This window comes from Phyllostomus discolor, chromosome 2 (genome assembly GCF_004126475.2).
Source record: "Phyllostomus discolor isolate MPI-MPIP mPhyDis1 chromosome 2, mPhyDis1.pri.v3, whole genome shotgun sequence".
Classification (NCBI taxonomy): Eukaryota; Metazoa; Chordata; class Mammalia; order Chiroptera; family Phyllostomidae; genus Phyllostomus; species Phyllostomus discolor.
Window position 1 is genome coordinate 44,333,388 of NC_040904.2, and position 24,611 is coordinate 44,357,998.

The 24,611-nt window shown below is 57.6% G+C and overlaps 2 protein-coding genes across 13 annotated transcripts; one reads left to right on the forward strand and one right to left on the reverse strand.

Annotated features, from left to right (window-relative positions):
- Nucleotides 1–226: 226 nt before the first annotated feature.
- FAM131A (family with sequence similarity 131 member A) lies at nucleotides 227–8,918 on the forward strand. 9 transcript variants are annotated; one of them, XM_036017787.1, is made up of 9 exons: nucleotides 227–502; nucleotides 997–1,295; nucleotides 1,677–1,737; nucleotides 1,993–2,085; nucleotides 2,744–2,886; nucleotides 5,070–5,163; nucleotides 5,413–5,595; nucleotides 5,775–5,891; nucleotides 7,187–8,918. In XM_036017787.1, exons 4-9 carry the CDS (start codon nucleotides 1,998–2,000, stop codon nucleotides 7,660–7,662), a joined length of 1,101 nt encoding a protein of 366 aa, XP_035873680.1. In that variant the 5' UTR covers nucleotides 227–502; nucleotides 997–1,295; nucleotides 1,677–1,737; nucleotides 1,993–1,997; the 3' UTR covers nucleotides 7,663–8,918. The 9 variants fall into 9 exon arrangements, with proteins under 9 accessions (XP_035873680.1, XP_028360425.1, XP_028360426.1 ...); XM_028504624.2 differs by lacking the exon at nucleotides 997–1,295; XM_028504625.2 differs by lacking the exon at nucleotides 997–1,295 and having other exon boundaries at nucleotides 227–411.
- A 147-nt stretch (nucleotides 8,919–9,065) lies between these two features.
- Nucleotides 9,066–24,439, reverse strand: CLCN2 (chloride voltage-gated channel 2). 4 transcript variants are annotated; one of them, XM_028504929.2, is made up of 24 exons: nucleotides 22,842–24,437; nucleotides 20,497–20,653; nucleotides 20,202–20,333; nucleotides 19,738–19,866; nucleotides 19,517–19,650; nucleotides 19,345–19,422; nucleotides 19,184–19,262; nucleotides 18,932–19,057; nucleotides 18,732–18,816; nucleotides 18,545–18,646; nucleotides 17,670–17,754; nucleotides 17,374–17,529; nucleotides 16,940–17,009; nucleotides 16,583–16,693; nucleotides 16,145–16,358; nucleotides 15,640–15,773; nucleotides 15,213–15,385; nucleotides 14,974–15,088; nucleotides 14,681–14,754; nucleotides 14,397–14,450; nucleotides 14,231–14,269; nucleotides 13,951–14,055; nucleotides 9,601–9,687; nucleotides 9,066–9,466 (listed from the first exon to the last, which is right to left on the reverse strand). In XM_028504929.2, the coding sequence occupies exons 1-24, from the start codon at nucleotides 22,911–22,913 to the stop codon at nucleotides 9,272–9,274; spliced, it is 2,706 nt and encodes a 901-aa protein (XP_028360730.1). In that variant the 5' UTR covers nucleotides 22,914–24,437; the 3' UTR covers nucleotides 9,066–9,271. The 4 variants fall into 4 exon arrangements, 2 of the variants coding, with proteins under 2 accessions (XP_028360730.1, XP_035873678.1); XM_036017785.1 differs by having other exon boundaries at nucleotides 14,397–14,456; XR_004901292.1 differs by lacking the exon at nucleotides 9,066–9,466 and having other exon boundaries at nucleotides 14,142–14,269; nucleotides 14,397–14,456; nucleotides 22,842–24,439.
- Between the last annotated feature and the right edge of the window lie 172 nt (nucleotides 24,440–24,611).

Here is a 24,611-nt window from a genome sequence, read left to right on the forward strand (position 1 = left end):
GGTCCTGGGACAGCTCGGAAGTCCTTTACGGTTACAAGGTTGCATCTATAAAATGGGGTTGGCTTCAAAGAGATCTTTTGCCTCGTACAGTGTTACTGGAAACTCGGGCTCAGCGAGTGCTCGCCTGTCGCCTCCCCTTCTCCCTTTGTGTTCACCTTAAGTGGTTCTGCAGTTGGGCCTGGGAGCACAGGGCAAGCTTTTTCAGTACTCGGCTTCTGGCCCTCTGGCCGCTGCTGCGTGGCCCTGACGCCTGTTCGGCCCCGCCCGCTTTGGGTGGTGACGCGATGGCCACGCCCCCGCGCTGGCGTCACCGGCCCGGTTCCCTCTCTCGGGAGCGGCGGCGGACGCGGTTCCCACCCCCTCCCCTCCCGGGTTCTCCCCTCCCCGGTGGCAGCCGCGGCTCGACCCTCGGTAAGCCGATGGCCCGGGTCCCGAGCGCGGGCTAGCGTGCCTGGGTGCCCGGCCATGGGCTGTGTTGGCTCTCGGAGCCCGGCGGGTCAGGGTAAGAGCCAGAGGCCGGGCACCGGCTGGGGAGTCGGGCTGCGGGTGCGCCGGCTGCGGGTGGGTGGGGGCCCTGAGGAAGGGGCCGGTGTTGGAAGGGAGGAGCCTGCACCGGGGAGGCGGGCCAGGCAAGAGGAGGGAGCTGGCTGGAGCTGGGAGGGGGCTAAATTGACTGGGGCTCTGTCCTGTGGCCTCCCTGCTTCTGGACTCTGCAGGGTGGACTCGTGTCTTTCCGCCTGCATTTCCACTGCTGAGGGTGACAGGAGGCGCTTGGCCTGGGAAAGGGCTAATCGACTCTCTCCACCCCATGGTGACTGTCTTTGTCCACCCACATACACTCACCCCGCTCTGCCTGCACCTCTCCTCGCAGCGCTGGGGGTGTCCCTAGACTGGGAATCTGCTTTCCCCAGCTGTGTCCCAACCCCTTTAAGCCTGCAAGTGCTAGCCAAGTACCCTACCAAGGAGTTTTTAATTAAATCTTACTCCCCACTTCAGCGTCAAATGGACTCAGGCCTCACTTTGGGCACCTGTGAGCAGCTGATCACCTCTCACAACTCTTTTAGTTCCCTTCCCCCACTCTCAACAACAACAAAAAATCACCCTACCCTGTGGAGGGAAACAGGAGCCCAGAGAGAGGCAGGCCATCAGGTCTTCCTTCCTACAACTGCTGACTCTTGCTTGGGCCTTGGTGCCCATGGATGGTGCATGCTGGGGCCTGGTTTTAGTCCTGTGCATCTGAGGTTGGCCAGCCTACTTTACTCCAGTGTCATGGATTTCTCCAAGCCTAAGGCCAGGTAGGAACTTATGATGTTGAGGGCTAGGTTTCGAATGGGTCCTGGGCTTTTAGGGCAGGTGGTCAGTCACACAGACCTTAGTGTGGTTAGTACTTGAGGTTCTTCGGAACCAAGACTCTGAGATTAGTATTTTTCTTGGGTTCCCTGAGGAATTCTGGGATTTGTAGTCCTAAATTAACCTCATGGCTTTTGAAGCTGAGAAGCAGCAGGCTGCTGCTCCGATCCCCTTTGGCCCTGAAAGGCTTGGAGTTCAGGAGGTCATTCCTTCCTATAGTCAGAGGAGAGTTTGGCTGACCTCAGGATTCGCATCAAGAACCCTGATTAGGTACCAGCTGGGGCCAGGGATGGCCTATAACCTTGTGTCTTCCTTCTGGTTGGTAGCATTTCTGGGGACCACCAGCAGGCTGAGGCTCAGGGACAGAGACGGCTGCTCCAGTTAAAGGTCAGTTGTGATATACATTGCCTGTTGGCACTGTCTAGGGAACAAGCCTCAGCTTGCCGAGCTCCACAGAGCTTGGCTGGGCCCCTGGCACTCCCACCTCCTCAAAGCCATGAGGCAGGAGCATTCTCCTTATGTGACTAGGAACAGGTTCCAAGCGGGGAGGGGACTGGCTCAGCATCCGGAACCAAAATAGGAATAGAACTGGGAGCTGAGCCTGGAGCAGTTCTGGGCTTTTGGTTCTCTGCATCAACACAGCCAGCATGCCTATGATTTCTGTGCTGGGGAAAATGTTCCTGTGGCAGCGTGAAGGGCCTGGAGGACGATGGACTTGTCAGACAAGTCGCAGAGGTGAGACCAGGGACTGTAGATGTAGTCTGGGAGGTGATGGGAAGCTGAAGAGTCGGGTGCTCAGGTGGCGAGAGAAAAATTACTTTGGCTTAGATATTGGGAACCAGGCTGAGACAGGAACAATCAGGCTGGGGCCAGGCGGGACATCAGGAAACAGCCTTAGGGGACTGGGGCGAAAGAAAACGCATGGGTTTGTCAGAGAAGAAGAGTAAAGGGCTGCATACCGGCTGAGTCTGGCAAGAAGGAAGAACCGAGAGAAGGAAGGCAGCGAGCCTGCAAAGGGTCCCAGACAGTGGTGGGGAGGGGGACGGTGATGGCGGTGGAAGAATGAGGTGTGCTTTCCAAGAGGAATGGATAGGCCTAGAAACGGGAGAAGATTCAGAATTTATCAAAGTTTAGTGTCATCCCGAGGGTATTGATGACAAAATATATCCAGTGGAGGAAGATGGCTAGTGGCCGCCACAGAACGACCCCAGGAGCCTAAAGGTTAGGGGCAGCGGATGGGAGCTTTTAGAGTTGAGAGCACCAGGTGGTTGCTGATGTTCTGTAAGGTTGGGGAGGGCTTGAGGAGGAATGATATGGCAACCCTGGATGAAGAAGGAGGGGGATCTTTGCAGAAGTGGGAATCCAGCTGAACAGCCTTTCCCCCACTCCCCAGTGGCCTCGGACCCCGCGTGGGCTGTGGAGTGGATCGAACTTCCTCGGGGCCTCTCTCTGTCTTCCTTGGGATCCGCTAGGACCCTCCGAGGCTGGAGCCGGTCCTCTCGCCCTTCCTCCGTGGACAGCCAGGACTTGCCGGAGGTGCTGGGCCCTGGTGTTGGTAGGGGGAAGGGGGAACCGCATCCACATGAAGGGGATCTGTATCCCCCACCCCCGCCTCACCAGCCTGTTTCTGGCTCCCTTTGCCTGTGAGCGGAGGCGCTATCCGGCCGGCAGTAGGGCCGCCCCCGCCGGTCTGCTCTGCTCGGCGCCTCGCCAGCGCCAGGAGGGCTGCTTGCGCCTTTGGCGCTGACGTCAGCGCATCCCGGGCCATATCCCGGGAGACCCTGTTGCATGGTGATGGGTTGCCAGGGAAACATACACCTTTTCTCTGGGCCTGAGCCGCAGCTGCGCGGAGTGCTGGCACGGATGGCGGCGGCCAGGGGGAGTGAGGGGAGGGAGGGAGAGCCAGCCAGGAAACACCCAGCAGGTGCTCCTCCTTCCACGCCCGGCCACAGGCTACCGGCGCCACCCTGGGGGCCCTGTCAACCAGGTACCGAAGGGGAGAGACAGAGCGGGTGGGCCTGAGGTCGAGGGGCAGGTGGAGCCCCTCTTGTGAGGGGTGGGAATTGAGGGAGTGGAGCTAGGCAATGCTGGGGAGGAGACCCGGACCTCTGACTTCATTCATTCATTCATTCATTCATTGAGGCAAACATTTGCCTGGGCTTGCCAAGGAGCACAGAGCAAGGTGCAGGGTGGAGGTAGGAACCCAGGTGAAACAGACTCAGGCCCTGCCATCCTGAGACCCTTCAGGAGTGATGCAAGGATAATGCTGGGGTTGGGTGGGTTTGAAGAAGATACAGAGAAAACTGGACTGAAAACACAGTAGGAGGTGGTACTTGAGTCAGGCCTTAAATGTTAGGGGGCCTTTTTGTCAGGCAAAGAAGGCATTCTTAGTGCAGGGAAAAGCGGGGTTTCTTTGCCTAGAGGAAGGCATGAGGGCTGCTTGCTGACAAGGAAAGTGGAGAAGTGTGTTGTACTGGGCAGAGGAGGTCAGTAGTGGGTTGCCAGCAGGCCTGGAAGGAGGCAGGGCCGCACAGAGTTCTTCAGGGCCTGGCTGTGAGCTTGCACTTCATTGGACAGTGGAGGAGCCCAGAAAAGATTTTAAATAAGGGCATGTTGTGACCAGCTGCACTCCAGGAAAATCGTTTACATCCCTACCTTGCTTTGCTCATTTGGCCTATGTATTTTGAGAGATTACTGTGTACCAGGCACAGAGCAAAGGTGTGCATCAGTGACCAAAAGAGACTGTATTTCTGAAAGAGCTTAAGACCAGTGAGGGAGACGAACAAGAAATAAGGAAACACACAAAATAGACCATAGTCACATACATGGGATATGTTGATAGAGGAGGGTGACTTGTTACAGACTACAGAGGGAGGGTCGACAGCTGGCAGGGTATCCAGGAAGGCTTCTCTGAGGGAGTGATATTTCAGCCAAGACCCAAAAGGTGAGAAAGCAAGCACCAGGCAGACATGGGAAGGGGGACACTTACACAACATATTAGGCTGACAAATAGCATGGAGTCAGACAAACTTGGGGGACCACCACTGTGCTCATCTGGGCAAGGGGCACTGAGGGCTTGAGGAAGGGCTGTGGCAAAGGATGAGCATAGTATCAGAGGGAGTTTGGAGATTCATCATTACATCTTAACAACAGGTACAGAGGAGGAAAGCTCACAGGAGAACTGATGGTAATGCTGAGGTTTGGAGCCAGGATGAATAGGAGAATGGCAGGGTGATGCAAAGTAGGGAGGTTTGGAGGCAGAGCCAGACATGGGGAGAAGGTGTTGGCTTTGTCTTGGTCATGCTGAGTTTGTGGCCCTGGTAGGCTCTACAGACAGTATGTGGGTCTGAAGACTGAAAGAAGAGGGGCAAAAGGAAGGGGACCTGGATGCTATATCCTTCTCCCTTCCTCTTTTCTCAAAGACCCTGCATGGTTCTTCTTGACCTGCTTTCTTCCCCTCTAGGAGCTGGGAAGGTGCAGGGTTAGCTGCAGTTCTGCTCTTTTGGGCCTGCCCATGTCTCCATTGCTCCCTGGGAGGACATAGTTTGCTGGTCCTGGCTTCTTACCCTCTTACATATCCCAGCAGCCGGTGGGACACATGCGCTGCCCCAGCATCTCTTCCCAGCTCCTGTATCCCCTTGATGCCTTGGGTGGGGGTTGGGCATGTGCGAGGACACTGCTGTCAGAGGAGTACTCACCCTCTGATACTGTTACCCAAGGTGAATGTTGGAGACACAGTCGCGATGCTGCCCAAGTCCCGGAGAGCTCTAACCATCCAGGAGATTGCTGCACTGGCCAGATCCTCCCTGCATGGTATGCACCCCGCTCCCATGCCCCTGGCCATTTGGCCCTTTCTTCTCCCTTTGCACATGTCCTTGGGGATTATTTCCTGTGAGCTCCTGCTGCCCTCTCCTTTTTCTTCTCCTTCTCGGGTGAATCCCAGCCCCGTCCTTCCCCACAAAGGCACATGTGGACCTTCATTACCATCACCCTTTAATTCCCTTCCCAAATGCTCCCTGACCCATGCTCTTACCAAGCTTTTTGACTCTGCCCCACCTATAGGTATTTCCCAGGTGGTGAAGGACCACGTGACCAAGCCTACCGCCATGGCCCAGGGCCGTGTGGCTCACCTCATTGAATGGAAGGGCTGGAGCAAGCCAAGTGACTCGCCTGCTGCCTTGGAATCAGCGTTTTCCTCCTATTCGGATCTCAGTGAGGGTGAACAAGAGGCTCGCTTTGCAGCGGGTGAGTGACAGAAAGAGGATCAGCCACGCTTTTGTCGATAGGGATACACTCTCTCATCTCCTTGGGCCTGCTGTGGGGGCTGGAGTCCTTCCCTCCCCCTGTGTCTTCCCTTTCCTGTCTCCAAACTGAGTCCTAATCTTAGCTCCCTCTGCAAATGAATTCCATGTCCTCCCCAACAGGAGTGGCTGAGCAATTTGCCATTGCAGAAGCCAAGCTCCGGGCGTGGTCGTCAGTGGATGGTGAGGACTCTACCGATGAATCCTATGATGAGGACTTTGTTGGGGGAACTGACTCAGGTGAGGGGGACATGTCCTGCTAGTGCTGCCATCTGGGGTGGAGCTGCCTGATAGGCCCTCTGATTCAGAGCTCAGCCTCTGAAGGGGAGATCCAGATGTCCTCAGCCTTTGGAAGGAGAGCAAGAGAGGCAGACTCTGTCCAGGCAGTCCTTGACCTTCCATGGGCAGAAAGGCTGTCCACCCCCGTGGGGGGCAGTCAGCAGGTGGCAGTGGAGTTTCTCAAGGGTGCTGAGCCTTCTCTGCCTGTCTTTGCAGTTGGGCCTTTCAGGCCTCAAACAAACAAACAAACAAACACCCTGCCCAGAGACCTCACTAGCCCCATCTCTGGGAGGGTCTGCTGTATCTTGCCCCCAGGCTGGCTGCAGCGAGTGCAACAGCACAGCAGCACCTCAGGGGGCTGTGGCCTCGGGCAGACAGGAAGCCTGCTGGGCCTGGGCCTGGGCCTGGGCCTGGGCTGCCCACAGGGCTGTTGGCTCCAGCTCAGCATCCTGCTTGCATTCCAAGCCTTGGGCCTGTCTCTCTGCCACTGCTTGCAGAGGGGGCCCTGCGGGGCTGTGCAGCTGGGCAAGGCCCTCCTTTCATCTTCCATTCTCAGGACCGACCACATGGCGGACTTTCTCTGTAGCTTCTGGGCTCAAGCCTCCCAGGCTACCATCCCCCCACCCCTTTGCCTTTGAAGATTGCCACCCCACACCCCCACCCCTCTAGCTAATTAACAAGTTCTCAGAGGTAGGCAGCACATCAGAGCAGATTGGAGACTGCTGCTGTGGTCCCCAGGGCACTGATTTGGATGCCCGGGACCAAGACGGACCTGAGCCTCGGTGTTTTTGTTTAATTGAGTTCCAGGTCTGTTTTGACCCCTGATTTAATGATAATAACTAACATTTACCCAAGGCCACTACTAGCCCATGTGGAATTTTTGTGTAGATTTGAAAAAGGCACTCCTTTCTCCAGTGGGCACAGCCCCATGCCAGGGTGTGCTGAAATTCAGCCCTCACCCACTGGCTTGGACAGGCTCGCCTGTGCAGGGAACAGCCTGCACGACCACGTGTGGTATCCCTGCATTTATTGCTTTCTTACTGTGTTCTCTCAGTACCCCCACAAGGTAGGTATATTAGAACCCCCAATTCACCATTAAGGAATTGAAGCAGAAGTTAAGTGACTTGCCTCAAGCTCCCTGGCTCTTAGCCACTGTCCTCAGCGCTGTGTCCAGGTAGAGTGGGGAGAATGTGGCTTCCAGGGTGGCCGACTGAGATGGGGCTAGCAGGACTGTCTTCTTTTCTCTCCCCCGACAGACATGGCTGGGCAGCTGCCCCTGGGACCCCACCTTCAGGACCTCTTCAGTGGTCACCGGTTTTCTCGGCCTTTGCGCCAGGGCTCCGTGGAGCCCGAGAGCGACTGCTCGCAGACCGTGTCCCCGGACACCCTGTGCTCCAGTCTGTGCAGCCTGGAGGACGGGCTGCTGGGCTCCCCGGCCCGCCTGGCCTCCCAGCTGCTGGGCGAAGAGCTGCTCCTTGCCAAACTGCCCCCCAGCCGGGAAAGTGCCTTCCGCAGCCTGGGCCCACTGGAGGCCCAGGACTCGCCCTACAACTCACCCCTCCCAGAGTCTCGCCTTTCCCCCACCGAGGAGGAGCCAGCCCCCTGCGAGGACTGCCAGCCACTCTGTCCGCCACCGGTCGGCCGCTGGGAACAGCAGCAGCAAGCCTCTGACGTGGCTTCTTCTGGGGTGTTGTCCTTAGACGAGGATGAGGTAGAACCGGAGGAACAGTGACGCCAATCATGCCTGGTGGTGGCATGTCCCCTGCCTGCTGCTGGGGGCAGAGCCTCCGTGCCCACGTGTGGGCTCGAGGCTTCCAGCAGAGCTCCAAAGCCTAGAGGGCTCCTTGGAGCACTCACTCCTCATTGTGTGTTTTGCATGAAAGTGTCTAGAGAGGAGGCAGGGACCAGGCTGGGGGCGCATGTCCAGCCCCCACTCCTGGGGTTTGCCGGGGGTTGCCCGGGGCCCCTGGGGCATGGCTACAGCTGTGGCAGAGTGATGTCATGTTCTTAAATCAAAAAATGCCACATATTTCCTCCTCTGATGGTGTGAACCCCTGAGGGGCGGTTATGACTGGGCTGTGTGGGGCAGAGTGGGAGGGGAGCCTGGCCTCCCCCGCCCCTCCCTCTGCCTCTCTCCTCTCTGCTTCTCTCCTCACCTCCAAGTCCACGTGCAGTGCTTGATAGAATCACCCCCACCCGGGGAGCCTACAGATTGAGCCGTCCCCCAGGGCCCCTCTCCCAGCTGGGCTCGTGCTGTGCTTCACCTCTCCATTGTCTCTAAATCTTCTTCTTTTTTCTAAAGAAAAAGAGGGGTTTTGGTCTGTTCTTTCAGTCGGATCTTCTCTGGGAGGCATTGGAATGATGAAAGCCTGTACCCTCCACCCTTTTCCTGGCCGCCCCAATGGGTCTGGGCCCTTTCCCAGTCCCTCGTAGGATGTGTGGGAAGGGGCCCGGTGGCTCCCAGCCCACCGGGCTGCTGCATTCACCCAGTTCTCTTTAGGGTGCAGTTCCTGGAAAAGGGGATGGCTGTGGTTGCTAAGAGCTGTGACTTCGGTGTTCTTCCAGGGAGGGCCACCAGGGGGCCACACGGGTGGCCAGACAATCGTCTGCTGATGCCTGAGCAGGGCAGGAATTGTGCCAACTGGTGACAGTCATGAGGGAGTGTCTCTCCTTGGGGAGGAAGGAGGGCAGTGCCTTTCTTGTCTGAAGGAAGGGCCAAAGTGAGAGTGCTGGGGGCAGCCAGGGTGCTGATGGCCAAGCAGCAGAGGCCTCCGCAGATCCTGCATTCCATGGAAGGCAGGCGCTAGAGTTTTATGGCCACGGGGTGTGGTGGCTACAGATTTCAGGCCTTGTAGGTTTTGGCAGGTAAGAGGGCCCAAGGTAAGAACACGAGCTGATGGGCACAGGCATTCTATACATAAGTGGCTCATTAGGTGTTTATTTTGTTCTATTTGAGAATTTGTTTTATTAAATTAATATAAAAATCTTTGTAAATCTCTATATACATCTGGTCATTGGAGGTTCCAGTATAAACCCATCTTAGTTCTACCCCTTTGCTCCTCAAAGGGGCAGCAGGGGTCAAGCAACCCCACCCCCGTCCCGCCAGGGCAGTGCCGACCTTCCTGCCCTTGAAAGGGACACTCGCCGCAGGTGGGAGCTGAGTCCCATTCCAGGTAGGAGGAACTGGGAGAAGCTGGTGCCCCCGGCTTGGAAGGGGGGCCGGGGCTCCAACCTTTGGACGTAGCTGCCTCCTGCTTTCCCAAGGCAGGAGGCACAGGAGAGCTGCAGGGGCTGCGCGGACAGCCAAGGCCACCACCGCCCTGGGCCACCCGCCGAGGAATTCACTGGCACTTGTCGTCACTGTCAGAAGGGCTGCCCTCCCGGGGTAGGCCGTGGCGGGAGCGGGGCCCCCAGAGTGCATGCACTTCAGTGGTCTCTGTGTCACTGCTGCTGGTGGCACTGTCACGGAAGCTGGCGAGGGGTGGCCGGACTTTCACGCCCTGTGCTGTGACGGAGCCCTCAATAGCCTTCCGGAGCTGGAGAGGTGAGAGGGTCAGACGGAGCTCCCTGTTCAGACTCCTCCCCAGCACTTCCCCGGGGTAGGCTAGACAGAAGCCCCCCACTGCCTTTTCGGAAGTGGGAATGGCCTTGACGGCCACTATCATCTTACCTCCTTTAGAGTGACGATTCCAATGAGTCTGCCAATACTGGTGACATAAGCATGGTCCACTCCCAGCAGTGAGAAGATGGTATGAGTCTGCAGGGTGGGGAGAGAAACTTTGGCCTTGATGCCCAAGGGCACAGGATGAGCTGTTGGGTTAGGGGTGGACAGAAGGGGTGCCACAGATGGTGGGGCAAGGGAGAAAGACAGCCAGAGGGAAAAGGATAACGAGAATATACACCAGTCTGCAGAAACTCCGTAGCAGGAATCTCTACATTGATGGGAAAATGGACAGAGGGAGGGTTCGTCATCCCGTGTTAGAACAGAGGAGAGAGAACCATTCAGATGTGACACCTAACGAGCGCCAGACACCCGGCTGAGTCTCACACTGGTGTTTGATTTCGGCACTGTCCTACGTATGCCACCCATTCTACAGGACAGACAGCATGAGGCTCAGCGGTGAGGCGACATTGCTCAGGGTCATCAGTGAGAAGTGGCCCTCCCACTCCGGCCTCTTTTCCTCCCACTGCAGGAGGAGGAGGAGGCGCTGCCCGAGTGGTCCTGGGCGGATGTCTCGGATGTCTCGTGAGTCGTGGATGGATCCAGGAGGAAGGTTCCCCGTGGGCCCTTAGGGGTGTGGCTCCTGCTCTTCTCCCCTCACCGTGGCGGACACGTGCTTCCCCTCTGCCCTCAGCTGTCTGGCCATCCAAGGTACCCCTTCGCCCTGGCTCTGACCTCCCCCTACTGTCTTGGCGAGCAGCACTCCACCTCCTGTATGGTTTTCCTTTTCTGCGGCCCAAAGCAGCCCAGGCCCGTGTGAGATGCAGCTTACAGTCCAGGAGATATCTGCTTCCCCCATCCCCCACCCATGTTTTTCTTGCTTTGGGCCCTCCCCCAAGCTTTCAACTGTAATCACCAAGGGTTCAGAAATTGTCAGCTAGTTCCCCTTGTGCTCTAAGTGGATTTTCTCGGGCCAGATGTCTTGAAAAACACTACTGACTCAGCAGTTCCTGGAATTTCTGGCCTATCATTTATCACACTGTTTTCAGTTTACTTGTAAGCCTCTTGGCTTAATGCTGGAATCAAAATGGGCATTAATATCCCAGCTTCTTGAGCACCAGTTACTCCAAAGTCATTGTGATTGTCTCAACACTTTAAAAACGTTTTCTTACACAGTTGCCGAATTCTTTAGGAAAGAACTTAATAGAACTTTCGTAACCTCCTGCTGAGGTGTGACAGTACTTACAAAAGGAGCTAGAAAAGTCCAGTTTCAGCCTAAGCTCTCCTGTGCCCCTCTACTGCCCGTGTCATAACTGTCATGGCTTAGCAAGTCCCTTGAAGCCTACACGCTACAAGTTGTCTTTAGTTTCCTCCTCTGATTATATAGGGAGACATATCTTCATCATAAGATTTCCTATTTTAATAATCCCTAGGCCTTGTCTTCTTATGTTTAATAATCCATCTCATCCTCTCTCGAGGATCCTATTAAATCATTCCCCTGGATTTTCTATTCGCCACAGGCCTAATCTGACTGAGCTTCTGGCAGGCTGTAGGCCTTTTAGGTCTGCAAACCACTTGTCCTGGGCAGTCACTGAACTTACTGATCTGCTTCCTGCACTTCCTGGCCATTCCCCGACTCCCTCACCATCATCACCAGGATGGGGCTGTAACACCTTGATGGGTTCTGTTTCCTGCCTCCCTTCACACACTTTGGCTCTGCCAGCCTATCAGCTTTCTCAAATTTGAGTCGGAGCCTGGACTCCCCAGAATGGTCCATAAGACCCTTTCCAAGCCTGCCCCAGCTTGTCTCTCCAGCCTCGGATTCCGCTAGGCACCTTAGTTTACAGCATCACATAATCACTCAGCTTCATCTGCAAACACCAATATCTCTCACACTTCCCACATTACATCACCTTTTAAAGTCTACTGCTCGCCTCTAAGTATAACGGTGAGTAGTAGTAATTTCTAAAGTATGTGGAATCTTTACTATGTGCCAGGTACTGTTCTAAGTGGTTCCCATGTATCAACTCCTTTAACCCTCAGAAAACCCTATGATGTAGGTGCTATGATCCCCAGTTGACAGGTAAGGGAAGTGAAACACCTAGAGGCCAAGAAATGTGACAAGGTTACACAGCTAGCCCACGCACCGCAGAGTGTGGACTGGGCTTCGGCTCGTCTGACCCAGTGCTGGCGCTCCAGCCTCCTGGACCACTCCACCCACGGCCGCATTGTAGGTGGCCTCTGCACAAGTGAGGTACTTAGCTGACATGGCGATCTCCCATTGCACGGGTTCCTAATGGTCTCCAGTGTATTCCTTTGACCCTCTGTTCCGTTTCTGAACTTAATTGGGCTACTACTTATTGACTCCTCAGGCCTGCAAGGACATTTTGAATTCTAATCTTTAATGTTCTTATCACTTCTAGTCCTTTGTACTTTTGTTAGTCGGTTCCTCAAAGACTCCGTCTCTTCCTCTGATTTTTAAGTTTCTAACAAATGCATGCTTTGTTCTTTTTCGCTTTAATTTAATTAGACACCAGGGAGCTCACTGGAGGGCCCGCATTTCTTGGGCTTGGGAACAGTGAGTGAACTGACAGGGAGAGAGACAGCGTGGCCCTCTGAAAGAACACTGGCACCGGGGCCAGGACCTCTGGGCTCTAGGCCTGACTCTGCTATATTGACTCGGGCAAGTGACCTGCTCATTGCTTCAGTCTCCCCGTGTATTAAAATGGCTAAATCCACAGGCTTCGGGTCAATCTTGGCTTCCAGGCCTGGCTGTGCTACATCTTAGCTGTGTGACCTTGGTCAACTAGCTTAACCTCTCTGAGTCTCAATGTCCTCATCTGTAAAAACTGGAATATCACACCATCTCTCTTACAGTGTGGTCATAAGGATTAAACTAAACATGTGAAGAGCTTAGCCCAGTGCCTGGCGTATAGCAGGCACTTAAAAAATGTCAGCAGCATCATCATCTTTGTGCGATGTTTGAGGGCTAAGTAAGATGATGGAAAAGCTTTAGAGGTCTTAGGAAGAAAAGCTTTCTTTCTTTCTTTTTTTTTTCTTTAAGATTTTGTTTATTTATTTTTAGAGAAAGGGGAAGGAGAGAAACATCAATGTGTGGTTAACTCTCATGTACCAGGGACCCAGCCTGCAGCCCAGGCATGTGCCCTGATTGGGAATCAAACTGGTGATCCTTTAGCTCGCAGCCCACACTCAATCCACTGAGCTACACCAGCCAGGGCAGGAAGAAGGGCTTCCAATGAAAGCTGCATGTATTATTCTCAGGCCTCTTTTTTTTCTTGCAATTGCACTGCAATTCCCCACTCACTTTGATTGGAGGTCTTTACCCAAAGTTTTATAAGTTCCTTTATTAATTTTTTGCTTTTTTGAAAAAACATTTCTCTCTTGTCTCCTGTCCTTTCTGCCTAGGCCCCTGCTCATCCACACTAAGCTGGCTCTTCAGCACAGTTTTCACCTACGCTAGCTGTCCCAGTGGCAGACCTTGGGAGTGCTCTCCCCCTGGCCCTGTCCCCATGCCTCAAAGGTTTGCACATTCACTGTGGCAAGTTAGCTAAAACACCGCTTGGTTTCCTCTCCAGCAGTCTGCTGGTGTGCCTGCACTCCCTGCCTCCACTTAGAAGCCTGAAGGTGCCCAGGGACGCCACTGCCCCCTCCTGGGCAGGCCCTGCCCTCCTCTTATGTCAGCCTTGCCCACCGCCAGTCTGTCCGCACTCAAGTGCTCTCCCCGGTTCTACAGGCTGGTGTTGCCTTTCCCCTGAGCTGCCTTCCCGCGTCCTTACCGGTTTTCCTTGGGCCTACATTAAGTGAGACTTTCTGGGGTCTGACATTCCAAGCCCCCCACTGGGCGTTTCTCATCTTTGTTTATCTCTTCTCTGCAGTGTCCCGACCCCTGCTTGGCTGTTTGTTAGCTTGTTTGTTAGATTTCCTTACCCTGCCTCTTTCTCACCCATTTTTTTCTGTGTGGGTGTATCAGCCTTGTCGGGAGCTGGCAGCCTCCCTCCCAGCTCTGACCCTAGCCTGGCCTTTTGGCTTGTACCCTGCTTGAGCCCTGTCTTTGTTGCTGCTTTGGTCCAGAGGTCCCTGGGGGGCAAGACTGAGGCGCGGGAGGTGGGGGGCGGGGCACCAATGTCTGACTCCACCGCAGGCCAGAGGAGGCTGCAGAGGCCTGGCTCCTGGCCTCCCATCACTTGAAATAATGTGTTTGAAAAACATTATCAGCACAGAGCCCACTCTCCGCTGTCCTCCCCCACCCCCACTGGCTTGAGTCCAAACTGGTGGGAGGACCTAGGTCCCCAGCAGTGCTCCCGAGAGCCCAGGCCAGCGCTGGGTTGCCCGCCCTACCTTGTGCAAAGAGGTCCGCTCCACCAGCTGGAAGGGGGCAGGGTCAATTTTACAGTCACTGAAGTTGACAGGTTCATCTAGTTGCTGCTCCTCCCACTCCAGGATCTGAGGGTAGAAGACTAGGGGGGTTGGGGGAAGGTGCAAATAGCTGCCCCCACCTCCCCGAAAGCTGGTCTGCCCTTTTTTCCTACCCCACGGTCCCTCCCTTGGGGACAGAAGCCAAGATGATGACTGAACACATCCCAGAAGAAACAGAGTCCAGAGTCCAGTCACACCTTACCTCTGCAGGGGTCATTTCACTTTCCAGGTCTGAGTCGCTCTAGGAGAGAGGGAGGGAGGCTGGCACTGGGGGCTGGGGAAAGGGGGTGTGTCTCCCCCACTGGGGGAGGTTTACCACCTTGACCCTGTCTAATGCTCCTAAGCTGCAGAAAGAAGTGGGCACTTACTGCCACGGAGATTCGGACCCGCTTCAGCTTGCGCTTGTCGCATGGTTCTGACTTCTCCAACTTTGTTAGAGCCGAACAGGAGAGAAGAGGAATCAATGTTATAGGGAGGAGGGAGGTGAGAAGCATGGTGGGGCCAGGAGAAGGGTGCACTGCAGGGACAGAGCTGGCATCTGGGAGGGCAGAGGGGCAGGGAGAATGGAAGCAGGTGCTGCAGAGCTAATGGAGAGGTTATCTCAGCAGTAGAGAGAGTTGGAAAGGAAGATGGAGAGGTTCCATCCACTCACCTCCGAAGCAGCCTCGGGGGGTGGACTGCCACAGAAGAGGCTCCTGAGGGCGATGCCAGCCTGCTCCACATTCCCTGTGTTCCCAAACACAAGGCCCTAGGGCAATGTCATCTTTGTGGGGGAGGGGAGGAGGAAGAGGGGGGAGGTGTCCTGGTTCTACTCCTGGTCATTCAGGCAGCCCCTCGGCAGGGATGTGCCCCAGCCAAAAGAGGCGCAAGGGCCCTTGTGCAGTCTCAGAGGCTGGACTCTGCTGGAGGAGGGTGGAGGGAGGTGCCAGTGGGTGCTGGGCTCACCTGGGGAACTCTCCCCGAGGCTCATGGAGTTGCTGGGCCCCCTCTTGAGAGCAGGCTTCAGGGGCTTGTGAGTCTCCCCTCGGGCAGCAGGGAAGCCCGAGTCCTCTGTGTTCACCTGTGTAGGTGGAAGGGGCTGGTGAGTCTGTGGCCCCAGGATGCCTGTAGGTCACCCTCCCGATCAGTCTGCACAACAACATTTAGGACGAAGTTTGTGTGACTGCGTAGGGCTTTCCCCTCACCTGGAAGCGGACGGAGGTCTCAGGGCTGGGGAGACTCTCCTGATCAGGCGGTGGAGGGGTCTTCGCAGCTCGACGCTCCTGCATGTGCTGCCTCCGGCGGGCTGGGCTCAGCTGGGCCCCCAGCAATGCCACCACCTGTGAGCGCTCAATGGAGCCCAGGAGGATCATTGACTCTAGGGGGGGGAGAGTAGGCGGGAGGGCTCAGGAGCTGATGGGGAGGCCCTTTCCCCAGCCCCCAGCCTTCTCCTACACTCGAGACGGGGTTTTGGACATAGGGGAAAGGACACAGAGGGAAAGCCCTGACTGGCAAAGGCTGGCTATTCCCTTTGGGACCAAGAAGACCAATCCTGCACTCCTGTTCCCTCCCACTTCCAGAGCAGGGACCCTGGGAGATGTTCATAGCATCTGGGGCCCCAGCTGGTCTCACCAGAGGATTCTACTAGGGCCAACATGCGGCCCTTGGTCCTGTGCAGTGCCAGCCGCAGGTCCCGGAAGGTGCAGTTGAGGGCCACATGGGGAACATCTCGCACCATGATGTCCTCCACTCTGACCCGGTACTGCCTGGGGGCAGCGAGAGGCACTTGGTTTGTGGTCAGCATGGAGCACTACCATGCTGGGGGACTACCATGCTGGGGGACCACCAGGACTACCATGCTAGCACTACCAGAGCATACCACCAGGGCCGTAAGGAAGGCCCCAGAACGCATGGGCACTGTATACGGAGTACTCCTTGGCCCTTGTTCGGATCCGGCAGGGCTTGCCTGGGCTCCCCCAGGGTACGGCCAAGGGGAGCTCAGGCCTGGAGGGAGCATGGTGGCTGGTCTCCCAGCTTCACTGACTGAGGACCTTGCTGGAGGTGGGTGTGAAGGGGCCCCGGGAGGGACACCTTCTGCCCCTCACCCACAACCCCTTTGTCACCCAGCCCTCCATACTGGTGGCGGCCCCAGCCCAGTTCGGGCAGGTAAGGCAGTTTCTTGATTCGGATGATGCTGTCGTAGAGTGAGGGCTGTAGGCTCTGGGCGACGGCGTTGGCCAGGATGACGGCGATCATGACAGGAAGGATGTGGGCGATCTGGCCTGTGAGCTCAAACACGATCACGGCCGTGGACACTGTGTGTGTCACTGCTCCTGCCAGCGCAGCCGCCCCTGGGGACAGCCACCTTTAGTCTCCTCAGGGTGCCCAGGGACCAGATGACCCTCCCCACCTGAGGACAGTCTGTGGGTGCCCTCATGACTGCCCAGTACCGTCCTGGGAACTGGGGTTCTGCATCTGAAGGAAGTCTGGTTTCTGTCAGCAGGGGGCACCAGAGCCTCAGACCCTGTGTCCCCACCAGGGTCTTCCAGGACAGATGGGGCCCTGGAGCACTCACCCACCACTGCATAGCCCCCAGGCACAATCCTGTAGGTGCTGCTGTCCGTGTGAATCCCATCTGGGAACCAGGCGGCCATGCTTTCGCCCACCAGACGCCCAAATGCTGCTCCTTCAGGGAGGGGGGTGGGAAGAGAAACAGGCAGTGGAGGGGGAGGGTGGGGGCACTAGGAAGAGAGAGGGTCAGAGGGTGGGGGAGGGGCCAGTGGGTCATTCACTGTGGGAGACAGTCCTGTGGGGGTGCACATTGGGGCTGGGGCTGGACCGAAACCCACTCCCAGGCAGAGAAGAGACGGCCAGGAGAGAGCCAGAGGGTGGGGAGGGTGCAGGCTGGGAGAACAGGCAACTGAGGACTCACCAATGACAAAGACAGGCATGAAGGCCCCACAGGGCACTGGGATGGTGGTGGCCAGTGCAGACATCCAGAACTGCAGGCAGGAGGCAGTTCAGACAGGCAGAGGCGCCACCTGACTCCAGGCAGCCCCAGCTCCACCCCAAGGAACCTTCATTGCTTGTCTGATAGTAAACCTCCCAGTTATCCCAGAATCGCCCAGAGGTGAAGGGATGAAGGACTCCAGAAAGATGGCTTGGGTTCAAATTCTCACTTTGCTACCAGCTGTGTGACATTGGGCCAATTACAACCCCTTTATGTCTCGGCTTCCCATCTGTTACACGGGGTGCTAACAGTACCTCTCCATGGCACTGTTGTAAAGCTTGAACCAGTGCTGGGACCGGGACCTGGCACCTCACAAGCCTATGGAAGCAACAGCTATACACCTATAAGGAGCCCACCTTCATGAGAATGAAGATGACGAGGGTGAGGAAGACATTGGCACGTGGTGGGCTCCAGGCCTGCGAGGTTCCGGGCGGCTCTAACTCCTCCACCAGGCCCTGGCGGACCCACGTCCGGTTGTCAAACAGAGTGACCAGTGTCTCTTTCTGTGAGAGCTACAGGTGAAAAGGGTGCCTCAGGTTGGGGAACAGACAGGGTGAAGGGAAGGGACCCACAGGAGAGAGCAGGGGCTGTTGGCTTTAGAAGGGAGGCATCCCAAGGGAAAAGCATACATTCCTATTCTGCCTGGGGTTACCTGTCCGGCCATGAACTGTCCCAAGCCAGGGGGGAAGGTCAGAGTGGAGATGAGCAGGGTCACCAGAGCTGGGAAGAGCAGGCGTCTAGAGGTGTAGGTTTCACAGCATCAGACGTGGGTGGTGCACTTACCACGGGTTGGTGAGAGGCTGGTGCCCTCGCATACGTTAGGGCTGAGGTCACGGCACAGCCTTGGCTCTTATACAAAAGCACACAGTTCTGACAGAAGGTCCCCTTTGCTGTTCATGAGATGATGGCCCCAAGGGTGATGGCCATCCAGGGTTGTCATGGGCCCGAACAACCTTCTGTTGGCTCCTGACTCCCTAAGTGGGTCGCAGTGGCAGAAAGTCCACCCTCGCCCTGCACCCGCCCTCTCTGAGACACCTCTGAGCTGTGTCTCCTCCCCCTGCCCTCAGAAGCCCTAGCTGAAGGGTGCATTGTATGAGTGGAGAGGTTCCTGCCTCTGTTTCTCTGTGGTGACTCAGACTGAAGGTCAGTGTTAGGGAAGGAAGCCGGGGTCACGTATGGAGCTGGCTGAAGGTGCCATAGGGAGCAGGTTCAGCTGGCTGTCCTTTCCCTGAAGGACGCCAGTCCCAACAAAAGTCACGTCTCAGGCCTCCCTACTCCCAGTCTTCAGGGCACAATGGAGGGAGCTGTACTCCAGAGATAAAATTCAAAAGTGCCAAAGTTCAGGTAATTCACATGAGAGCCAAGGGGTTCAGTCCACCTGGAAAACACCATGGCTGGTTTTTTCAATGGGGCGTCTGTGTTTGACTGGGCCACTGGATGCCAGCGTCTCCCTTACCGGCCCTCCTGCCCCACTGTGACCCTCACACAACCCAAAGCAGCCAAGACAGGAGCCCAAAGCCAACTCACTTCCTCATGAGGAAGCGGTTGATGGTTTTCTGCTTCCGCATCACCTGGACAATCTTCCGGTTCAGGTAGACAAAGAGCGCTCCCCCAAAGCCGCTGGCAATACTGGAGAGGGAAGAAGCGCGGTTGTAAAACAGCGTCCTCCCTCTTTGCCCCCCGTCTCGGGGCCCCGGCAGCCTCAGCTCCTCACCCGATGACGGCGAAGGCCGGCAGCTCCTGGAGGTCGAAGGGAAAGTCCAGCCGGAAGCGGGTTTTGAAGAGAGCTGTGATGGTCTCTGGGGGGCAGGCAGAGGAGCAGAGGGAGGCGGCCGTGGCGCTGAGGGCCCCGCCTGAGCCATCTCGGGGGCTGCCCGCGTCCCCCCCCCCCCCCCCCCCCCCGGGCTCCTCTACCTTCATCGCGGTTCCAGACCGCCAAGACCCGGAAGATGAAGGCACTGAAGGTGGCCGCGAAGAAGCCCCGCCAGTAGTTGCGCACCGCGAAGAAGGTGGAGGTGACCTCGATGCTGAACAAAACGCCTGTGGGAGGGGGCAGCAGGGAGAGCACCGCATGAGGTCGGGGCCTGGCCTCAGGACTCAGAGCCGGATGAGAAGAGCAAAGGAGGCGAGGCCGAGGGCATCCTGGGGGCTGGACGGGCCGCCTACCTCCGATGGGTGCCGCAAAGCAGCAGCCCACTCCCACGGCACAGGCGGCGGCCAGCATCTCTGTGTTGCGGGACTCATTCTGGCGAGAGTGGTGGAAAGGAGAGTCGGCGGAGCTCAGCAGCCCATCTCTCTCCTCTGCCCTGCTCCAGGGTCGCCCTTACCTCGTAGATGCCCCCAAAGAGGGAGAGGAACTTGCTGAGCAGCGCGGCACACATGCTGGCGATGTGCACGAAGGGGCCCTGGGGGTGGGGGCGGGCCATGAGGCGGGGAGGGGCATGCCCTGACCCTGGCTCCCTCCTCTTGGGACCCCTTCACTCCCCAGCCTGCAGTTACCTCTTTGCCAAGGGGCATCCCGCTGCCCAGGGCACAGGTCAGCCCGATGACCTTTGCTACGAAGGTCTTGAGGGTGAGGTATTCCTTTAGCACCACACCCCGCAAGATGGTCTTCATCTCGGGGATGCCGGACCCTGGAGAGCGTGCAGTCCCAGGAGAGTAAGTTGAGGTGCCCACTTCAGGAGCTTCCACCTCTGCCCTCCCCGTCTCTCCTACAGTACCGACAGCCTGAGGGGCCAGGATCTGTGTGAATCCAGCTGAGAAAGTGATGAGGACGACAGGATAGGTGACCCAGGCCAGGTACTGGAGCAAGAGGCTGGTGTTCAAGCCCCGAGACATCCACTGCTGAGCTGTGGGGAGAGGACATGCTGCTGCGCTCTGCAGTGTACACCCAGTCCCTGCCTGGCCCGTGGGACATACTTTTATGACACACTGTCCCAGGGCATGTCACACAGAGCCTGGGTACAAAGGGCCCTAGAGGGAGGGCCGTCGGTGGGATGGAGATCACTGTAGGTAGGAGGCTCAGCTGGACAGGAGGCAAGAAGCCATGGTCTGTGGGAGTGGCAGTGATTATGTCTAAAGGTGGCACTCGGGCCGGCCAAGTAGCCAACATACTTGGACAAGTGCGGCATGGAGGAAGCAGATTGGTGCTTCCCCGCCCTCCCCTGCCAGCCCTTGTCCTTACCCTGCAGACAGGCAGCGATGGCGTAGTCCATGGCCCAGCTGACCAGCGCCATGACAAGGCCCAGCAGGACCAGGAAGATCCAGTCTTCACCGACCCTGGACACTAGGAACTTATGACAGTGTACCGAACAGACTGGGGGCAGGGAAGGGAGAAGGAGGAGGTTGACACCAAAGTGCTTCCGACCCCTGCCTCCCCCAACCCCCAGTGGGAAGCTGGAGTGAATGGCCACCTGGCCCCCAGCACAGCACAGCGCAGCGCAGCCAGATCCCCTGCCCTGCCCCAACCCAAGTCTCACTGCGGCATCTGGCACAACGGCTCTGTCCGTATTCCAGGAGCTCTGGGAGAGCCGAAGGGGAAGGTGGACCCCTCCAGGGCTCGGGCCCTCCCAGGCGGATCCGAGCAGCCTCCTCTTTGGCAAAGGCCCCAAGGTCCTGAGTATACCGGCCATACATCTGAGCAATGGGGAAGACGGGTTAGCAGCCCTGCGTGTGAGCTCAGAGGGGATTCAGGGAGGGCTCCTGGGGTCTCAGCTCCCCTTCTCCCAGCCCCCATATTATATATGCCCTCTTGAACCCACAGGTCCCACTTTGGCTTGGGGTGTGGGAACAATGCACATTGCAGACTACGGGATTGTCTTGGCCAGAGTGATGGGGACAGCCAAGGTACAGGGACTCAGCTCTGGGGGTGGCAGAATAATCAGTCCTCTTCTCACAGGCCTGAGGGAGGGAGGGCCAGTGAGGAGAAGTGGGAGGGAATGTCCCAGAGGAAGAGAGATGGAAAAAACTAAGGCAGTCTGAAAGTGGGAAGAGGGAAGGTCAGAGACTAAGGGATGGTCAAGGGCATCTGGGTAACAATAAGGCCCTCAAGGAGCTGGGGGCAGCTGAGTTGGGCCTAGGAACAGGCGGGGCCTCAATCCTTATCACGTTTCTGCTGGGCTTCTGGCCTGTGACCTACTCAGCTGTACCCCTTCCACCCACCCTAATCCTCTTGTTCCTATTCTCCATCCCCCCATCCCAACACACACAAAAACACCAGCCTGCCAGTCCAGCTGGGAGTGGAAAGTCTCTTTGGGTGGGTGGGGAGTGCTTGGTGGCCTCAGCCCACTCTGGAGCTGCCCTGCGTCCCGCGGTGGTGGTTTGAGGGACAGCAGAAACTGATGGCTGGGCTGTGACTGGGGATGCTGGGGTGATGGGACGGGAGAGTTTCCGAGCCTTGGCTAGACCTGCCAAGCTGGGCGTGTGTTGGGGGGTGGGGAGCAGTATATTCCGGCTGCCACCCGCAGAGCTTTGAGACACAAAGGGCTCCTGTTGGGGCTGGGGGGGGGGTGGTGGTGGGAGGAGGAAGGGAAAGATAGAGACAGAGAGAGAGTGAGATAGAGAGCGTGGAAAGGGAGGAGAGGGAACCAGAGAGAGAAGAAAGAGGGGGAGAAGAGAGACCTGGAGGAGCAGAGAAGAGAAGGGAGAAAAAGGGAGGAGGAAGGGAGAGCAAGAAAGAGTATAAAGAGGCAGACACAGTGTCAGAGTGGGAGGTGACCTGTGAGGGAAAGACAAAGGAATCAGGAGGAGAAGGGGGAGACTGGAGCAGAGAGTGCCTGGGAGAGAGCTTGATCCTGAGAACTCATATTAGAGATAAAGACCAGGCGAAGCAGATAGGATGGGACTGGTGCAACATTTCAGGGCCAGGTACCTGGCTTCTTGACCAATGCCCCATTCTTGGCTTATGCAGATGGCCGGACACCTCCCACTTTACAGGACAGCTTCCCCCAAAACCCTTGCTCTACTCCACCCCTGCCACCTCTCCCTGTCATCCTGTTTCATCCAGTCACTCCCTCTCTTAACTGGGCACCTCCCAGCCTCAATTACAGCCCGGGGGCTCACTCCTCCTGGAGAGATTCCCTCCCTGTCTCCTTCCTGGGCAAATTTCAGGACCAGCCGTTTAAAAAGGAGCTCTTCCCTAGAGTTTGAGTCCCCCACCCCAGTGACACAAGAAGGGGCTGGCCATGAGTAAGCTCAGAACCCAGGACCCTGGCTTATAATGAGGTCAAGGGAGACCCCTGGGGTGGGCGGGGGCTGGATACCCAGAGTAAGCATGGACAAAGGTCCCAGTCCCCACACCTATTTAGTCAGAGGGGTTCCTGCTAGTGCTGGGTTGCCAGGCTGAAGGGGTAGGGGCTGGGTTTGGGTCTGGCCGTCTTTCTATGCACACTCATGTTTCTGTGTCTAGTACAGAAAATGCACTTACTGGGGACAGACAGGATATGTCCTGGATAGTGGAGATAGGAGTGTAGAGACATAAAGTTCAATGGGTGTGAGCGGTGCTGGGGAGGGGTAGTGGGGTGCTCAGACTGGGGACCAGGTGGTCGGGGGGAGGAGCAAAGAAAACGTGGTGGCGGAGGAGGTAAAGGGAAGGACAGCTGGGACAAGCACCTGATCTTGTCCCCTGCAGGTCCCCAGCCTCACCCAGAAACCTGCATGCAGCCTGTCCCTTAGCCCTCCAGCCTCTCAGGCCTTCCAGCCTCAGTTTCTCGAGCTCACAAGGCTGGGACAGATTAGGATAGGCCCCCTGTCCTCGCGCTTCTAAAGGTAGCCAGGAGCAGCAGTCCCGAGCGCACCCCTTTGGGCTTGGCTCGGCTTCACTTACCAGGGTCTGCTCGTATTGCAGAGCCCGCGGCTCCATCCCTTCCTCCGCCGCCGCGGCCGCTGCGGCCGCCATCTCCGCGCACAGCCCTCCGGCCTCCCGCTGTGGTCGGGCTCCGGCCTGGATTCGGCTACCCGCCCGCTGAGCCCGCGCCGGCACCCGTCCCGTCCCCGCAGCCCGGGTGGCCGAGTGCAGAGCCTCCCGCTCGCGTCCCCTCCTCGGCGGGCGGGCCGAGGGCGGTGCCCTCGGTGCTGCTCCGCCCGCCGGCCCATTCACAGGGGCCGGCCCAGCCCGGTCGGGGTCTGCCTTGGGGACGCCTCCCAGGCTTGGGAGAGGCGGTAGGGGGCGCTTGGAACGCGCTAGCCCAGGACCCCTCTGCGCAGGGGCTGGAGGCGGAGAGGGGCGCCTGGTGCCACAGTGGGGGCGGGTCCACTGGCACGTGGAGGGGCTGGGCCGGGTCTGAAGCTCCCGGCTCCCGGGCGGGAGGCTGGAGACACCGGGGCTCAGTAGGGCCTGGGGCCAGGGGCGGCAGAGCCGTCGAAATCAAGCTCATCAGGCCCTAATTTCTCTCTCTGGAGTAGTGCCTTCTCTTGCTTCTCCAGAGGGGCCAGCGGCTCACATGCGCCGCTGCTCCATCGAGAGTGAGAAGGAAAGCTGTGGGGATTCGGAGGGGGTCACTAGGTCCCGGGGGGGGGGGAGGCGATGTTCAGAGCTGTGATGCTTGGTCTTTCTCATCCCCTCTCTTCCTCCTCCCCCACCCGGTCCCCACGGCTCTCCCAGGGAAATGCACCTGGAGCAACCTGGACTGCGGGGTGTGAGGGAAGTGGGGCGGGGTGGAGGCGGTGAGGGAAAGAGTGAGGCCCCAAGGACGGGAGGTCTAGGTGCGGGAGGGGCCGCTCCTGGGAGGAGGGCGTGGGGAGGGGTGGCGGGGTGCAGAGGTCGTTTCTTCCTGGCAGGGCCCAAGGAGAAACTCGAGTAGCTTCTGACGTCTCGCCACTAAGGAGGAATGGCTTGATGGGGCTCTTGGTTCTCTATCAAGGTCCGGGGAAGGGTAGAGCCGAGGGTGGAGTGAACACAGGGTGGATGGGCTGTGTGTGTGTCAGAGATAGTGTCAGGGCTAGAGACTAGTGCCTAGGAAATAGGCAATGTGTCGGAGGAGGCAGTACCAGGATGAAGGGACATGTGGGAGGCAGAGGTGGTGCCCCGAAGGAGGGGGGCAGTGTGAGGAGTCAGCACTCAAGAGGAAGGGGCAATGTAAGGGAAGAGTATCCATGGGAGAGGACAGGGCCAGGACGAAGGGGCACATAGGCGATCAGTGTTCAGAGGAAGAGGACTGTGGAGAAGGAAAGGTCAGTGCTCAGGAGGGCAGTGTGATGGGGTCAATGCCAGGCTGTGGGGCGCTGTGGGGGAAGAGAGTAGGGCTCAGAGGGAGAGGACAGTGGTGGGGAGTGTACAGTACCAGGGAGGGGACAGTGCAGACTTTCCTCTTCCCCATAGTGACATCATGGCAAATTCCCAAACTGAAGGGACCCAGCTCGGGTGACATCCCGCAGGGCCAAGCTGGCCGGGGCCGGCCTTAGGGGCCTTGGTGCCAGCTGGAGGGGCTGGTTACTGCGCCCTGAGGAACCAGCGCCCTGTGGGCGGTGTTCTGCTCCGCCCTTTCTCGGCGCGGACTGTGCCCTAGTCGGGCGAGCAGACCAGCAAGGGAGGGCTAGGGCTGGGCTTCTCTGGGCCAAGGATCAAGGTCCCTGGCTGAGGTAGGCCCCCGTGCAT